General features: G+C 38.5%; 1 protein-coding gene across 1 annotated transcript in view; it reads left to right on the forward strand.

The window, feature by feature from the left end:
• Window positions 1-17,868, forward strand: part of DMC1 (DNA meiotic recombinase 1) — a 34,635-nt gene that overhangs the window by 14,269 nt on the left and 2,498 nt on the right. Inside the window, exons 7-10 of the mRNA XM_012637980.1 lie at window positions 4,293-4,366; window positions 4,498-4,612; window positions 4,972-5,032; window positions 17,143-17,259. Of these exons, the coding sequence (XP_012493434.1) occupies window positions 4,293-4,366; window positions 4,498-4,612; window positions 4,972-5,032; window positions 17,143-17,259 (367 nt within the window). The remainder of the gene's footprint in view (window positions 1-4,292; window positions 4,367-4,497; window positions 4,613-4,971; window positions 5,033-17,142; window positions 17,260-17,868) is intronic.

A 17,868-nucleotide genomic window follows, 5' to 3' on the forward strand; every position in this document is an offset into this window, starting at 1 on the left:
TCCAAAGATTTTGCTTAATAGAAAGATTATTAACTCACTCAAAGTCGTGGTCTCAAATAAAGGGAAAGATGTGAAGAGTGCAAAAACAAAGAATGAAAAAGGACAGAACCTGCTTGGGTAACAAAGAATTGCAATTTAATTAAGTGTAAGGTATTCCAGAATACAAGGCTAGAAAGGTGACTGGGGTCTTAGATATGAAGTGCTTTGGAACCAGGTGATGGGTGTAAATTGGGTACGTTGGCAATATTCTAGGCAAGTAATGAGAACTTGATATGGGTTGGAAGCAGTAGGAATAAAAGAAAAGTACAAGAAATATCAGAGAGGAAAATTGATAGGACTTGATGACTGTATTCGGTAGACAAGGAAAGAGGTTTGAAAAACCACTCACAGGTTTTTTGTCTAGATACTGGCAGAATAATGATGCTAATAATAGAATTGGGAAGATCATGTTTCAGAGAAAAAGTGATGTTTCATTTTAATGTGTTGAATATGAACTACAGGAGGATACCCAGATGGCAATGTTGGAAATATTAGATTCAGCTTGAGAAAGGGGAAGGGCCAGAGATATGGATGAATTAACCAAAGGGGAAAGAGAATTTACAGAGTGTGAAGAGAGAACTGAGAATATAACTTTGGGGTGTGCCCATATTTAGGAAGAGGACCAAAATGAGGAACCCACAGAGACAGAGGAAGTAGAAGGAAATTGGGTTATAAAAGCCAAACAAAAGGAAAGTTTCAAAAAGAAAAGAGTAGGCAGCAATGTTCCAAACAGAGAGGGGGGTGGGGATTTCATGGATGAAAACTGAGAAAGATCACTGAAGTTCAGACTTAGGAGTTCAAGGGAACATTTGCAGTAGGGTGAGGTAATGGAAGCCTTTTGCAAATATAGAATAAGGGAGTGAGGCAGTATGTAATTGACCAATGAATGAAAGAAGAGATGCAATAGTTTGATGAGGTGTTGGGTTCAGAGGAAATTTATTATTTTTTTAGAGACAAGGTTTCACTATGTTGCCCAGACTGGTCTCAAACTCCTGGCCTCAGCCTCCCAAAGCGCTGGAATTGCAGGTGTGAGCCACTGCGCCCAGCTGGAAATTCTTTTTAATAATAGGGAAGACCTGCACAAATTTGTAAAGCCATTGACAATGAAGCCCCAGCCTGCCTCTCCAAGCTCATTACTCATTGTTGTCACTATTAAAGGCAAAGAGATGAGTCTGCTCTAGTCCAATCCCATTGCCTATAAACATGCTTTGTTATTTAATTTGAAAACACTGTACATCAGCAGTTATTTAGATTTTACTATAAAGATTTTTGTTTTCTTTGTTCATTATGGTTTCTTGCATCCCAAACTTTATTCTTTCCCATATTTTTTGTTTTGCTGGTGTACCTACTTAAGTACTTCTTTCAGAAAAGTAATCCAGGTGATAAACTTTGAGCCCCGATATGTCTGAAAATGCCTTTATTTTGCTGTCATTCTTGATTATTAATTTCACTAGTCATAGAGAAATTTGCATGGTATATTTTTATCCTATTGATTATTTGCTCCCTCTGTCCCCATCTCACAGTATTTCCGAATCATACAAATCCTTTAAGGCTCACATTTCAAGGCCTGCTTTTTCTAATCTTCTCTAATTACCCAATTTAGAAAACCTTGTCCTTCTTGATCTATGATAGAATTTACTATCTAAAATACTTTCGAAGAAGAAAAACAACCAGAGAACTGTTTGCAGAAGTCTTTATTAGGAAATGCCTGACATGAGATAGTGAAGAAGCCTTCTAACTTGGGGAAGAAGGGTAGACTGCTGAATAGTTCTTTAGCAAGGGGGCTCAGCTGGAGTTCAGCTAGTTTCAGAAATAGTTGATTAAGGATGATTCTCAGGAAGGAATTGTTCTTGCAGATTAGCAGCCACTGTTTGGGAAATTTGGATTTTATCAAGAACCATAGTGAGGAATAGTTAGGAGCTAAGTCATATGCAAGAGGTAGTGGGGAAAAACAGCTGGGTGGGGACGGGACACTGTGGCAAGGGCCAAATTGGAATGTTCTCATTCTTTCCATGTCTCTCACACTGACACTGCTATGTCTTGATATTTTTCTTTTTTACATGTTTATATTTTGTCTCCTTAATTAGGGCATAGATTATGACTCCTTAGATCCTCCATAATGCATTGCCTTGGTAGTTGGATAATATGGTAATCAATTCCATATGGTAATCAGTTAAAAAATATTTATAGATTGATTTGGACTTCCCTTCAGCCCAATTTTTACACTCTTGGTCACATAGTGTCTGGGATTTGTAGAAACTGATATGTGAAAAACATTTTTGGCCAGGTGTGGTGGCTCACGCCTATACTCCTAGCACTCTGGGAGGCCGAGGTGGGTGGATCATTTGAGCTCAGGAGTTCGAGACCAGCCTGAGCAAGATTGAGACCCCATCTCTACTAAAAATAGAAAGAAATTAGCTGGGCAACTAAAAAAATATACATATAAAAAATTAGCCGGGCATGGTGGCACATGCCTGTAGTCCCAGCTGCTCGGGAGGCTGAGGCAGGAGGATCGCTTGAGCCCAGGAGTTTGAGGTTGCTGTGAGCTAGGCTGACTCTACGGCACTCTAGCCTGGGCAACAGAGCGAGACTCTGTCTCAAAAAAAAAAAACATTTTTATTGCCCTTTCCAATTCCCTGTCTTCTTTGACTTGTCTACCGAAAACATCTACTGTGTATACCCAATAGCAATGTAAGATTTTAGTGGCTGTCACTGAAGCTCTAAAGACAAGAACATACATAATGTATTAGGATATAGATGGCTGGGAAATCCTAATGATAGTCCAATCCAACATTTATTGAATTCATTGCAAGTATCACAAATAAGATTATCAATGGTCCTTGCTTTACAATTACTTATAATATAATCAGTGTTATGTAAACAGTATAAACAAAGTGAAATGGGACTACAAACAGGCATTTTATTTTACCTCATTTTACATCAGACATATTGTTGGGATCAACAAAGATCTAAAAAAAACTTATTACTCCTTTATAGTTTATGAATATAAGTAGCATCTTCCAGAATACCTTTGTAGGTATCCTGAATTTGCCTCCCTATGAATTTACTAATTTTAGAAAGCTAACAACTCCTTTAGAAGAAGGTGGATTTTAAACCCTATATAAACCAAAATCCATTGGATCCTTGAAGTTACTTTTTTGACCCTTTGGTTCATGTAGACAAATTTATCATTTGTTGGCAGTACCTGATTAATGGTATATCAAACTAGTTCACATTGAACAGATTAGTACGAAGAGAGTGAATTAATTCACTTTGAAGTGACTGAATTATAATTCAGTGATATTATCTTTCTATAATAGATCTATTTTTATAGAACTGAGAAAGAAAAAAGGCAGCTCACAAACTTTAGTTTTTAGTTTTTCTATTGTAACTGATTTGCTACATAATCCCATTTGCCTAATCTCTGTTTGTCAGTGCCCTCAGATGTAAAATGTAATATAGGCCATAAGAACTAGCTTCCAAGGTTGTTGTAAAGATAATTTAATGTTTAAATTCATTACTGCCTCACCATTTCTATGACCATTGTCACTACCTAAACAGAAGCACTTCTGAAAAATAAAATCTGGTGTAGACTTTAAGTGATTACTAGCATCCTCCAGAATACCTTTGCAGGTACATTGTTTTGCCTCTGTGTTAATTTACTTACTTAAGATATTATGTTTTGTAGTTATTGTCTAAACTTTTTGTGAAATTGATTTATTGAATCCTTAATCTTAATACTCCAGCCGTCCAGATCGCCTTCGGGATATTGCTGATCGCTTCAATGTAGACCATGATGCAGTACTGGACAATGTGCTTTATGCACGTGCATATACTAGTAAGAGCCCCATGCAGTGGGATGCTTGAGTTATGTAAGGTTTGCAGCACTGATATACTATTTGAGTGATACAACATTTTGACACTGTCCTTTTTTTATTTTACTTTTCTCCAAATTAATTTAGTCAGTCCATAAATTTTATCGTCTGTTAAGTCCTTAGATATTAAAATGCAAATTTTAATATCTCAAATTATTTCTTATTCTTTGTCTTTGAAATTTAGAGTAACATTCTTTTTAGTAATGTAGCATTTGACATGTATGCTAAGGTAGAATATACAATCATATTTAATAAAATCATAAATAATTAAGAGTATCCTTCAAGGACTCTCTTTTGCCTGGTTCCCAAGGACATGAATGATCTTAGCCTCTGCTTCTTCTAACTTTTATAACATTTTCTCACTGCATTTCCCACCAGGTGAACATCAGATGGAGCTACTTGATTATGTAGCAGCAAAATTCCATGAAGAAGCTGGCATTTTCAAGCTATTGGTACAAGCTTTTAAATATTGCTCACTCACAGAGCTATTTAGCATATTATTTTTCTTCTATTGATCCCTATTCCAATTAACTTATTCCTTCCATTTCAAAATGCATATTATTTTTAAATTAATCCTGTGCAGATCATTGATTCAATAATGGCACTTTTTCGAGTGGATTTCAGTGGTCGTGGGGAGTTGGCTGAACGGCAGCAAAAATTGGCCCAGATGTTGTCACGACTCCAAAAAATCTCAGAAGGTATATCTTTAAAATAAAATGGAACTATCAGAATGGCATCTGTGACTATGTTTGCTGAGTATCCTTTGCAGAGAAGCTTAAGAATAATGTCAGGAGTCCGTACTTTTTAAAAAAATAAAATTACCTTCATGAGAATACAACTGTTTTTTTAAACCATAAATAAGGATTCTAGCCCAAACAGCAACAATAATAATAGCTTTAAATAAATTAATTTCTGTTATCAGTGAAAAAATAAGAATATGATCTTGTTTATGAAATAAATACATGGTGCAATATTTCTAAACTCTGAAATCTAAACAATGAACTTTTTATATTTATGTTGCCCTTCTCATAATTTCTTAATTTATTTCTTGATGCAGAATACAATGTAGCTGTTTTTGTGACCAATCAAATGACTGCTGATCCAGGAGCAACTATGACGTAAGCTTCAATATTCTACTTTTGTATTTCACAGAGGTTAACATCAAGAGGGTTTGAATGTAGAATAATCTTTATGTGGGCACAAAAGTATCGCAAATCACTTTATTGCACAGTGCAATAAAAAAAAAAAGAGGCCTGTGAGAGAAGTCTCCTGTATGCAGAATTTTTTGACACGACATGACTATTGATGATTCTGAAAGTTGGCAGGGCATAGAAAGTCATGGAGAGCTAAAGCAGGATAGTAAAAACAGAAAATTCAAAGAAAGGTTTGTTGCCACCATCAAAAATTTTGAGCAACATATGTCTGAATAAGCAATCACAATAACCCTGAATTTATGATAGTGCTTTTTTTTTTTTGAGAAAGAGTCTTGCTCTGTCGCCCTGGCTAGAGTGCAGTGGTGTCATCATACCTCATTGCAACTTCAAACTCCCAGGCTCAAGGGATCCTCCTGCTGCAGCCTCCTGAGTAGCTGGAACTACAGACGTGTGCCACCACATCCAGCTAATTTTTCTATTTTTGATAGAGATCGGATCTCTCTCTTGCTCAGGCTGGTCTCGAACTCCTGACCTTAAACGATCCTCCTGCCTCGGCCTCCCAGAGTGCTAGGATTACAGGTGTGAGCCACCTTGCCCGGCCTATGATAATGCTTTTTAAAAGATGTTTTTAAACAACTTTTTATTTACAAAATTATTTAACCAGAGAAAAGTTGCAAGATTAGTACAATGAATACACATATGTCATTTATCCAGGTTAATTAATTGTTAACATTTGCCATCTTTCTCTCTCTCATGTGTGTGTTTGGATGTGTGTATGTATAAAAGCTCTTTGTCTCTACAAATACACACACATACTCATACATAGATATGTATGTTTTTTGTGAACCATTTGAGAGGTTTTTCCTGAACCATTGAGAATTATTTGCAGATATCATGACACTTCACCTCTTAATAGTTCAGCATATCTCTTCTAAGAACAAAAACATTCTTCTACATAACTATAATATAATTATCACATTCAGGGAATTTAACATTGGCATAATAATGTTATTTAATATACAGTTGTTTCAAGTATATCCAGTTGTCCCAATAATATCCTTTATAGTTGTTGGGAGTTTTTTGTTTTGCTTTCAATTCAGAATCAATTGAACATCATGCACTGCATGTAGTATTCATGTCTTTTTAGTTTCCTTTAATCAGTACAGCTCCTCAACCTTTGTTAGACTTTTGTGACATTGACATTTTTGAAGAGTACAGGCCAACTGTTTTTTTGTTTGTTTTTTTTTTGAGACAGAGTCTTGCTTTGTTGCCCTGGCTAGAGCGAGTGCCGTGGCGTCAGCCTAGCTCACAGCAACCTCAAACTCCTGAGCTCAAGCAATCCTTCTGCCTCAGCCTCCCGAGTAGCTGGGACTACAGGTTTTTTCTATATATTTTTAGTTGGCTGATTAATTTCTTTCTATTTTTAGTAGAGACGGGGTCTCACTCTTGCTCAGGCTGTTTTCGAACTCCTGAGCTCAAACAATCCGCCCGCCTCAGCCTCCCAGAGAGCTAGGATTACAGGCGTGAGCCACCGCGCCCGGCCCAGGCCAACTGTTTTTGCAATTTTTTTTCTTATTATTTGAAATGTTATTGTATTGGGATCTGGATTTTTAAAAAATGTTAAACACTATGGTGAAAAACTACATAAGCAATTTTATGGCCTTCTCAGTATATTATATCAGGAGGCACATGATGGCAGTTTGTCCCATTAATAGTGATGTTAAGTTTGATCATGTTATTAAGATGGTATTCACAATATTTCTCCATTATAAAAGAGAATTACAAAAATTCCCTTTTGTATTAATAAGTAATTTGTGGGATGATACTTGAGACTGTGTAAATATCTTGTTCTGCAGTAAGCTTTCATCCATTTGTTTTAATATCTGTTGAAGATTCTTACCTAAATTAATTATTACTCTGATGGTTGCAATACAAAGTGATATTACTCTAAAACCAAGGCAATACATCATATAGTAGTAGATAGAATGAGTCATTGACATATGTGTTAGAAGATATTTGATATGCGAGTATAAATTCTGTAAATTGTACTGAAATGAATGTGTCTCCTCTTTTTGAGACAGAGTGTTGCTCTGTAGCCTGGGCTAGAGTGCAGTGGTGTCATCATAGTTCACTGCAACCTCAAACTCCTGGGCTCAATCGATTCTCCTGCCTCAGCCTCCCAAGTAGCTGGGACTACAGACACGAGCCACCACACCTGGCTAATTTTTCTACTCTTTGTAGAGATGGGGTCTGGGGTCTCATTCTTGCTTAGGCTGGTCTTGAACTCCTGGCCTCAAGCCATCCTCCTGCTTCGGCCTCCCAGAGTACTAGGATTACAAGCGAGTGCCACCTCACCTGGCCTTTTAGGCATTTTGGAAACTTACCCTAACAATATTGCTGCATTTTCTGCAGTTTGATATATCTCTCACTTTCAGTACCCTTTTATGAGTACTTTCTACTTAGTTACAAGAGATTCCAATATGAAAATATTAACTGTACAAATGTTATTAAGTGAGTTAAAAAGATTGAGGAGGGAGAAATCAATCGTTTATTCATTCAACAAATATTTATTGAAAATCTGCTCAGTAACAAGATTCTGGGAATTCACTAGTGAACAAAAGAGAAAAATCTTTGCCTCCATAAAGAAGAAAAATAAATGATGTCCATTCAACTCAAAATTTTAGTCTTGGTGTGTCATACATTATCTATAGTATAGTCCTCGAGTCGTTAAGGCAATCTTCTCTGTTTTATGGGGTGTCTTACATGCATAGAACATGAAGTACTTCACAAAGAGAACAATTTTAAACTGAAGAGAAATGGAAGATTTTTAAGGCTCGCTTTAAAAAGACAAAATGACTCATTGGCTCAGAGGGAGGAAGTGGGTTGTATTCAAATAAAACAGTACAAGTTAAAGAGGAATGTTCTTTCTTCAGGTGTGGGGAGGGAACATTGAAGAGGCCAAAACTGTCACTCTAGAGTTAAAAGGCAAAGAAAATCACTGGAAATCAGGTCAGGTAGGGGTTCTTCTTCTTATATTTGTAGAAAGTTTCAAAAAGAGTAAAACCATTTTGAATCAACTCCAGTAAGACAATGAGAGGAGAAAAAGAGAGGTGACAGAAAGGAAGTAATTGAAGAGGGAGGTGGAATGGGGAGGAGACGTATGATGAAGTGAGCTAAGTTGAGAGCTAGAGAACATAACAAAGGCTAGTATTTGTACTGGGTAAGTCTGTGCTGAAACATCATCTCCTCCACCTAGCCAAGTTATAAAAAAATAAGGTTCACTATGAGTAGTATGTTAAATTATAATTAGTATATTAAACTATAAGAGTACAAATTAAATGCATGTCTTCATATAAAGCACAAAAGTTGCCACCACTAACTGAAAAAAACCAGAGCAGTTTTAAACTAAAGGATTTCAAATGCTATTAGAAAACCTCCCATAAAGAAAATATCTTTGTTTCTCAGTGTTGAGGAACTCCAAGCTGCAGCTTGCCTGGAGCCTGTCAGAGGAATATCACTATAATTGGTATGAGTCCCCAAGTACACTGACAATAATTGAGGCTTATATCCCATGCATTTTACTTGATGGCACATTGTATTAAAAAGGAACCAAAATTATAGAGGCGAGGATCTGCCGTACGTTACAACAGAGCAATAGCTCCTAGTCAAGGCTTTCGGATACAGATTTTAGAACTGGAATGATCCAGTTGATGAAAGCCTGGAGACTAAAAAGTCAAAGTATCAGCATGTAAAGTGCCACACAAGGGCAAATAATAAGATGAGCAACAAATAAGACCATGCCAACTACTTCATTTGTATATTTGTTTTGCTAAAACAAAAAGTTACCTTAGGCCGGGCGCAGTGGCTCACGCCTGTAATCCTAGCTCTCTGGGAGGCCGAGGCAGGTGGATTGCTTGAGGTCAGGAGTTCGAAACCAGCCTGAGCAAGAGCGAGACCCCGTCTCTACTAAAAATAGAAAGAAATTAATGGGACAACTAAAAATATATAGAAAAAATTAGCCAGGCATGGTGGCACATGCCTGTAGTCCCAGCTACTCGGGAGGCTGAGGCAGGAGGATAGCTTGAGCCCAGGAGTTTGAGGTTGCTGTGAGCTAGGATGACGCCATGGCACTCTAGCCCGGGCAACACAGTGAGACTCTGTCTCAAAAAAAAAAAAAAAAGTTACCTTAGAACATTTGTAGTCTTATAAATGAAGTCAGTTTATTCTCTAAGGATATCGCCTACTTATTCAACATCATTAGCATAAATTAAAAGTCAGTAAGATCAGAGAAAAAACATTAAACCAGGATCACTAGCATGGTGACCTTGTGCAAGTCATTTAAACTATTTGAATTTCATTTTCCTCCCCTCCTCAAAATTGAGAATATTTATTTATATTCTCAAATAAATAAATTATAAAATAAATATTTATATTTATTGATTACATGACATGTGCCTGGTGCTTTCTTGCATCACCTTATGTAATTCTCATGTGACTCCAATGTACCTCAGTCTCCTTGGGCCTCCCTGTTCTTTCTGTGAAGGCAATCTCAGTATGTTATTGTATCCCTCCCCATCCCCCCCAAAAAAATCCCAGAACCCCATCTTTAAAATGTTGAAAAAGTATAGATTTTTCTACATATTTTGGGAGCAAAGGGAAGGTTTACTTTATAAAACTTCCTAAACATACCCTTTTTTAAGAACCATCTCTTCTTTTTCAGCAGTACTCCTCTTTCTCCATTTTCCCCTAATCTCAAAGCTTCCTTCTCATTTTTGGGCAAGTTCACTCAGCCTTTCTTTCCTCAGTGGACCCCTTCTCAATAATACCATCTGAAAGACACCAGGAGTGCCTGTTGTCCCTCCTGCTTGCCCTAGCCCATGCCCCACACTCCAGCCAGTATTTGAGGTAGGCATTATGATTACTCCAAATTTATAAAGGAGGAAACGGAGGCTCAGAATACTTAGTGCTTGCCCAATCACACAATTTGAAAATGGGAGAGTCAGGACTTGAACCCTGGTATTTTTTATTTCAAAGTTGATGCTGTCTTATTATCACTGTTCTATCCTCTCCATCCCATACTATATTCTGTATATACTTCATGACCCCAGCACTCTAATTTGAAGTTGGCGGGTCAGGCTGTTCTGGGTCTTACCCTCAACAATATAACATGCCATATTCTGTTCAACCATACAGGGAGAGATGAAAGAATGTTTGTTGGTGCCGCTTTATTCCTAATACCCACTCCCATCATTTCCTCCTCCAAAGTGTTCCCCAGTTGAGAAAAGGAGGAAAAAAGAGAAGAAGGAAATATAAAAGAAGGGGAAATAAGAGGATAGGCTAAAGGAGGGGTGTGGGTGGTTTTCTGAAGTTGTTTTTACTTGGTCAGAAATAGAAGTAAATTAAAGCCCTCTAAAATGCTATTATGCCTTCTTGTACTTCACCTCAAGACTTGATTATGACTGCTACAATAATCAGAAAGTTCAAAGACACTTGAGAAAAGTTTTTTGATTTACATTTCACTGAAAGAGCACCTATTTTAACTGAATTATTTAGTTAAATAATAATGGTTACTCTTTACTGAGGATCTCTTATGTGCCAAGATTGCTATAAGCATAAGGCTAATGTATATGAATGAACAGGTACAGTTCCTGGCACATAGTAGAGTACCAATGAGTTATGTTAAATATATCTTGAATCTTCATGATAGCCCTACCAGGTGAGGTCTTTATATTCTCATTTTACAATGTAAGAAACTGAGGTTTATGAAAGTAACTAGCCCACAGTAACATAGACAGTAAGTGAGTCAAGATTAGGAAAGCAGGTAAATACTAACAATTATAGTCACTGAGCTAATGCCTTACATGAATTATTTCATTTTTGTCTCATGGCTATCCTGTCTGTTAGGTATAGTTATTATCCCTCATTTAAGATGAAGAAACAGAGACTTAGAATAGTTAAGCAATTTTCCTGAGGTCACATGGCTAACAAGGCAGAATTTGAACCCAGGTCTAACTCCAAAGTTCATACACTACACAGTACATCAGGGCTACTACCTCTGCCTGGGGAAAGACTGGCATGCTGTCACCTGAGAGGCTTTGCAGGGATGTAGCCATTACTCTGGTGAATTGACCCCAGTTCAGGGCCCTCAGTCTTACAGGTAGAGATTTGATTTAGTCAGCTTACTGAGAACAAATCCATCCCTTAGGGGTAGACTCACATTAATTAAACTCGTGAGACTCCATGAAAAACCAGAGGGCCAGTTTATTCATAACGAAAAATGTAACTACAATTGAAGGTCACGTGACAGTGCATTCTCATATTCTCTCCCTATAAGGAGACCTCTATAGGAATCTGCCCAGGCTAGAGTGCAGTCACGAGATCATCGCTCACTGGAACCTCAAACTCCTAAGTTCAAGTGATCCTCCTGCCCCATCCTACCAAGTAATAGCTAGGACTACAGGCACACGCCACCACACTCAGCTAATTTTACTTTTTTGTGTAGAGACAGGGTCTTGCTATGTTCCCCAAGCTGGTCTCCAAATCCTGGTGTCAAGCAATTCTCCCACCTCAGTCTCCCAAAGTGCTAGCATTACAGGTGTGAACCACCATGCCTGGCCTAATTTTTTTAAAAATTTTTTTTAGAGGTGAGGTGTCACTGTGTTGTCCGGGCTGGTCTCAAACTCCTGTCCTTAAAGGATCCTCCCACCTCAGCCTCAAGAGTAGCCTCAGTGGCATGAGCCACTGTGCCTGGCAGAATCCTAATTTTAATCTGAAATTTACTAAATACAGAATCCAAGCAAAGAGAAATAATTTGATGATTTAGAAGGATGTCCACCACAGAGCAAGGACTCAGTAAATCTTGATTGTTATTATTATTAATTCCCATGTACACGAGTGAGGGAGGTTTGTGAATTTCCTAAACTTACATGAAAATTTTTGTATGTTTATATATGTGTATTTTTCCAGGGAGGAGTCAATATCTTTTATTAAATTATCAAAAGGTTAGTGACCTACAAGAAAGGTTGCAAGCAATAACTTCTACACAGAATCCTGAACAGCCTGATGGAGCAAACAAAATTTGAATTGCCTTGATAGTCTCCCAGAGCTAAGGCCGTTATGCTATGTTGCAGCCTACTTTGATTAAGTATAACCTCTTAGTTTCTAAATCGTTCTTAGAGACTTTTTTATCTCCATAATTTCTTTTTTTTCTTTTCTTTTTTCTTTTTTTTTTTTGTTTTTGAGACAGGGTCCCACTCCGTCATGCTGGGTAGAGTGCAGTGGCATTATCATAGCTCACTGCAGCCTCAAACTCCTAGGCTTACACAATCCTCCTGCCTCAGCCTCCCGAGTAGCTGGGACTACAGGTTCAAGCCACCATGCCTGGCTAATCTTTTCTATTTTTGATAGAGACGGGGTCTCACTCTTGCTCAAGCTGGTCTCAAATTCCTGGCCTCAAGCAATCCTCCCACCTCGGCCTCCCAGAGTGCTAGGATTACGGTCATGACCCACGGCGCCCAGACCCATAATATCTTTTCTGTATGTTTTCTTAGCCCTTTTGTAAATCCTATAATTTATTTTCCCATTTAGTTCATTCAAAATCATCTCCTTTTGGCGATGACATTCTTAACATCCAGGCTGTTCATCTAGAGTAATCAATGAGAAGCAGTACTACCTGTTCTTTTTTGTGCATAGGATACCACATTGGTAACAACAAACAATAGTTTGCTGAGAAAAAAACGTCATCGCACTACATCTAGAAGGTCCAGCTTCCTACTTTTCTTTAGGTTATCTATTAATATAATGGTATTGGAGTGGGGCATTATTTCAATTAGGGAGAATCTATCTCCTTTTATATTTGCCTTTCTGTCAGAACACCCTTCAAAAGTGCCTTGAATTACAGCTTCTTTGGACATATGACACAAATCTGTGTCCGGAAGGACCTAGACCAGGGAGACCCAAATTGTCTTTTCTGTATTTATTCCACAGTATTTATGTTGTACCTTCTATATTATCTGTACTTTCTAGGCACTGGAGTAACAAAGATGAACAGGGATTTAGAGTATAGTTGGGGAGTGAGACCCATAAATTTAAAAGTACCATGTAGCATGCTTCAATAGAGGAATACACACAGTGGTAAGAGAGCACAGAGGGGACCAGGCAAGGATTCCTAGAGGGATAACACTTGAAGGATGAGTAGGAGCTGAATGAACACACACAGTGGGGAAAGGAGCTTTAATTTCAGAGGGAATAATATGTAGGCATCAAGTTTTAAGATCACTTGCTGAAATAAGAAAAAAAAAGAATGTTGAAAGGGAAGGAGAAAAAAATGAGTACAACTGTAGATAAGTACATAGGTGGTGGATAGAAAGACGGGAGCTTCTTCCTGAGAGCTCTTGTTTTCTTTATGAAGTAGCGGGCAATGGCATCCAAGGTGAGGGGACAAGAATGGAAAGGGGGCTTTAGGAGACTGCTGAAGGTTTACAAATGGGAAGTGAAGATAACCATGCTCATATAGGAGAATTACTGAGCAATATGGGGAGCCCATCTGTGAGAAGCAGTGATACAGCTGTTAAGACTTCTGTCTGCCCATTTAGCTAACCTTGACTCTCCTTTCCTATTTCCTCTTAATAGAAATTTCCAACTGGTCTCAATTTTATTTTTACCTAACTTCTGTGAAAGTGCCAATCTTTCTGCAGTCCAATATTCTCCTTGGAATTTTTGTAGCTTCCATATGTTAAGCTCGAAAAACATTTTTGAAGACCCACTATGTAGCTGGTTCTACAAAGCTAAACACAATGTAGTGTTTAAGTGCCCTTAAGGAGCTTAGTGACAGAGAATAGGAGAGGGATTGAGGAGGAATATAATAAGTGAATAAATAATAGTACTAAAGGCAGAACATGAAAAGTACATTAGAGGAGCATAAATACAGTATATATAGGTTCAGAGTTCGTAACCCAGTTGAGAATATCATCAGGGCCTCAAGCAGCCCATCTATATAGAACACAGGATTTTTTTTCAGACCATGAAGAACTGCCCATAAGGTAGGGTAACCTGGAACATTCAGAGCACTCCATTAAAAAGAGTGGCATTGATCTGTAAACATTATAGGGACAACTCACCTCTCTAGCTATTTCATTCAACTGAGATGGCTTTATTGCTTTACTACCCCTTCAGCTGCCCAGCAAAGAAACCCTGCCTTCTGACTTCTTAACTGCTGTTAATCTTGACTGCCTGGCTGCTACTTTCTTGATTGTGGTTCTCTCCAAAACTAACTCTCTGTTCTTGTTCCTACATTGGACCTGCTGAATCCTATCCAACCCCAGCCAAGGATATTCTGGTCCTCACCTCTGAGCCACTTGATCAAGCAGCAGTTTATATCAGCAGACTCCTTTACCAGAGAGCATCTTATCCCCTTGAACATACATATTTAATCTCATGCCAATCAGCTACCTCTTTACTATACCAAGCCTCAAGCTTACAGTAACCAGAATCCTGAACACTTTCCTGGAGCAAGCACAACTGGAATTGAATTGTAACTATATTCTCCCAGAGCCGAAGCTATTATGCTATATTGAAGTTTATTTTGATCAAGTATGACCTATTAGTTTGTGCCGTTCCCTTTATTGATAATTTCTAAGCCTAGAATTTCATCTGAATCAATTGAGATGATCATGTCTTTTTTCCTTCATTTTATTAACATGGCATATTAAATGGATGATTTATACTGAAGCACCCTTGCAATTCTGGGATAAATCCTACTTGGATTTAAGTCCTACTTGGTCATAGTGTATATGCTGCTAGATTCAATTTTCTAGTATTTTTTGACCTTGTAAGGTTTGGGGGTTTTTGGGGGCAGTTTGGTTTGTTTGTTTGTTTTTGAGACAGGATCTTGCACTGTTGCCAGGGCTAGAGTGCAGTGGCATGATCACAGCTCACTGCAACCTCAAATTCCTGAGGCTCAAGCGATCCTCCTGCCTCAGCCTCCTGAGTAGCTGGGACTAAAGGCACGTGCCACCATGCCTGGGTAATTTTTTTTTCTTTTGTAGAGATGGGGGTGGGGGGACTGGGGGTGTCTTGCTATGTTGCTCAGGCTGGTCTCAAACTCCTGGCCTCAAGTGATCCTCCTACCTCAGCCTCCCAAATTGGTAGGATTACAAGTGTTAGCCACCATGCCTGGCCGATTTGCTAGTACTTTGTTGAGGACTTTTGCACCTGTACATTTTTTTTATTGTATTTATTTATTTTTTTGAGACAGAGTCTCACTGTGTTGCCTGGGCTAGAGTGTCATGGCATCAGCCTAACTCACAGCAACCTCAAATTCCTGGGCTCAAGGCATCCTCCTGCCTCAGCCTCCTGAGTAGCTGGGACTACAGGCATGCACCACCATTCCCTAATTTTTTCTATTTTTAGTAGAGATGGGGGTCTCGCTCTTGCTGAGGCTGGTCTCGAACTCCTGACCTCAAGCAATCCTCCTGCCTTGGCCTCCCTGAGTGCTAGGATTGCAGGTGTGAGCCATCACACCCAGCCCACACCTGTGCTTTCTTTACGGGCTCATTATTAGGGTTATTAAGAAACTTTCATTCCCTTCTTGCCAAGTGAATGATACTCCTCTCATGAGTATATCTCTCAAGATGAGTGTTAATAATATTTGTAACTATCTTGCAATCATAATATGTCTTTTTGAATCCACATGATCAGATATAGTAAGAGTTTATCTTTTCAATTTCTAACTGAGAAGAATAAGCTTTGGATATCAATAATAAAGACAAAGATATTTTGAAGATTGTTCTCACTGCAAATTCATAACAGTACAACTCTGAAGGATTCCAGTATACAGTTAATAATTAAGAAAGAGGTTCTCAGCTGGTCTGAGTGCAGTGGTGTTTACAACCAACCACAACCAGTTACAAATTTCTTTGTTCCTTCTCCACTCCTACTGCTTCACTTGACCTTAAAAAAAAAAGAGTTTCTCAATATGCTCTCATTTACATAGCATCATAGAGAAGGGTTAAGTATTTCTTTTTCTTTCTTTCTATTCTTTTTTTTTTTTTTTCCAAGACAGGTTCTTGCTCTGTTGCCGGGGCTAGAGTGTAGTGGCATCATCATAGCTTCAACCTCAAACTCTTGGGCTCAAGCCATCCTTCCACCTCAGCCTCAGGAGTAGCTGGAAATACAGGCATGCACCACCACGCCCGGCTGATTTTCCTATTTTTTTTTTTTTGTAAAGACTGGGGTCTCGCTATGTTGCTCAGGTTGGTCTCAAACTGCTGGGCTAAAGTGATCCTCCTGCCTCAGCCTCCCAAATTGCTGGGAGCCACCACGCCTGGCCTGGGTTGAGTATTTCTTATTTATTAGACTAGATTAGTGCCTGGAATATAACAAGCCACTAATAAATATTTCTGATAAATGAGTGAATAAATAAATTATCTTTGTATTTTGTAAAGAAGAAAATTGAGAGTTGGGCTTGGTGAGTCACGCCTGTAATCCTAGCACACTGGGAGGCCAAGGCAGGAGGATCGCTTGAGCTCAAGACTTCAAGACCAGCTTGAACAAGAGCAAGACCCCCATCTCTACCAAGAATAAAAAAATTAGCTGGGCATGGTGGTGCACGCCTGTAGTCCCAGCTACTCTGGAGGCTGAGGTAGGAGGATTGCTTGAGTTTGAGGCTGCAGTGAGATGATGCCACCGCACTATACCCACAGCAACAGAGGAAGACACTGTCTCAAAAAAAAAAAAAAAAGAAAGAAAGAAAAGAAAACTGCTTACCCCAAGAATTATCCTAACACAGTGAATAATGTTTTATATGTGCTTTTTTAATAGTAATCTCTTTTTAAAAAGTCAAAACATGAACTATTTATCATAGGAACCTCAGAAGCCTGGACTAGATGGTAACGGAGTATATAGTCGCATACTCACGCCACTCCATAGTTTACAAACAAGCTTTTGCTTATTTAGAATACATACCTACTTCACCCTCTGACAGCCTCCACGGAAAGGTTGCTTTGTAATTGCAGATACTGCCTTATGTAATCCATATACGAAAACTGAGAAGATGTTTTGTTTTCTTAATTCAGCTTTCAGGCAGACCCCAAAAAACCTATAGGAGGACACATTCTGGCTCATGCTTCAACAACAAGAATAAGTTTGAGAAAAGGAAGAGGAGAACTCAGAATTGCCAAGATTTATGACAGGTAAACATTTTCTTACTCTTCATCAGATTCTTGTGCATATTAAACAGAATTGCCTCTCCTGAGAGGTTGTAATTATACCACTGGCACATGCTATATGTTTAAGTTTCCTTCTCAGAAATTATTCCTTTTATTGGGAAGTCCCTACTATGTGGTAAGTACTAGGGATTTGGGGATTCTGTTGACAAATAGACTTGGTTGCTGACCTTCCAAAGCAAACAGCAAAGCTGGATAATGAAATCATCAGTCCCAATTAACGTGTGGTAAGTGTAAGGAAGTACAGAGGATGGGAAGATAGCCTCCTTTCTTTTCGCCAGGTTAACTCCATTTGCTTTTCAGGTTTCAGTTTAAACATCGCTTTCTCAGGGAACCTTTCCATAACCCTTACAGTCTAAGCTACACCATATATTATACTCTATAGTCTTTCTAGCACTTTACTTGTTTAATTAAGAATTATACATTTTTGGCCGGGCGTGGTGGCTCATGCCTGTGATCCTAGCACTCTGGGAGGCCGAGGCAGAAGGATCGCTCAAGGTCAGGAGTTCAAGACCAGCCTGAGCAAGAGTGAGACCCCGTCTCTACTAAAAATAGAAAGAAATTAGCTGGACAACT

This window comes from Propithecus coquereli, unplaced genomic scaffold, assembly GCF_000956105.1.
Source record: "Propithecus coquereli isolate 6110/MARCELLA unplaced genomic scaffold, Pcoq_1.0 Scaffold126, whole genome shotgun sequence".
In the NCBI taxonomy this organism is placed as follows: domain Eukaryota; kingdom Metazoa; phylum Chordata; class Mammalia; order Primates; family Indriidae; genus Propithecus; species Propithecus coquereli.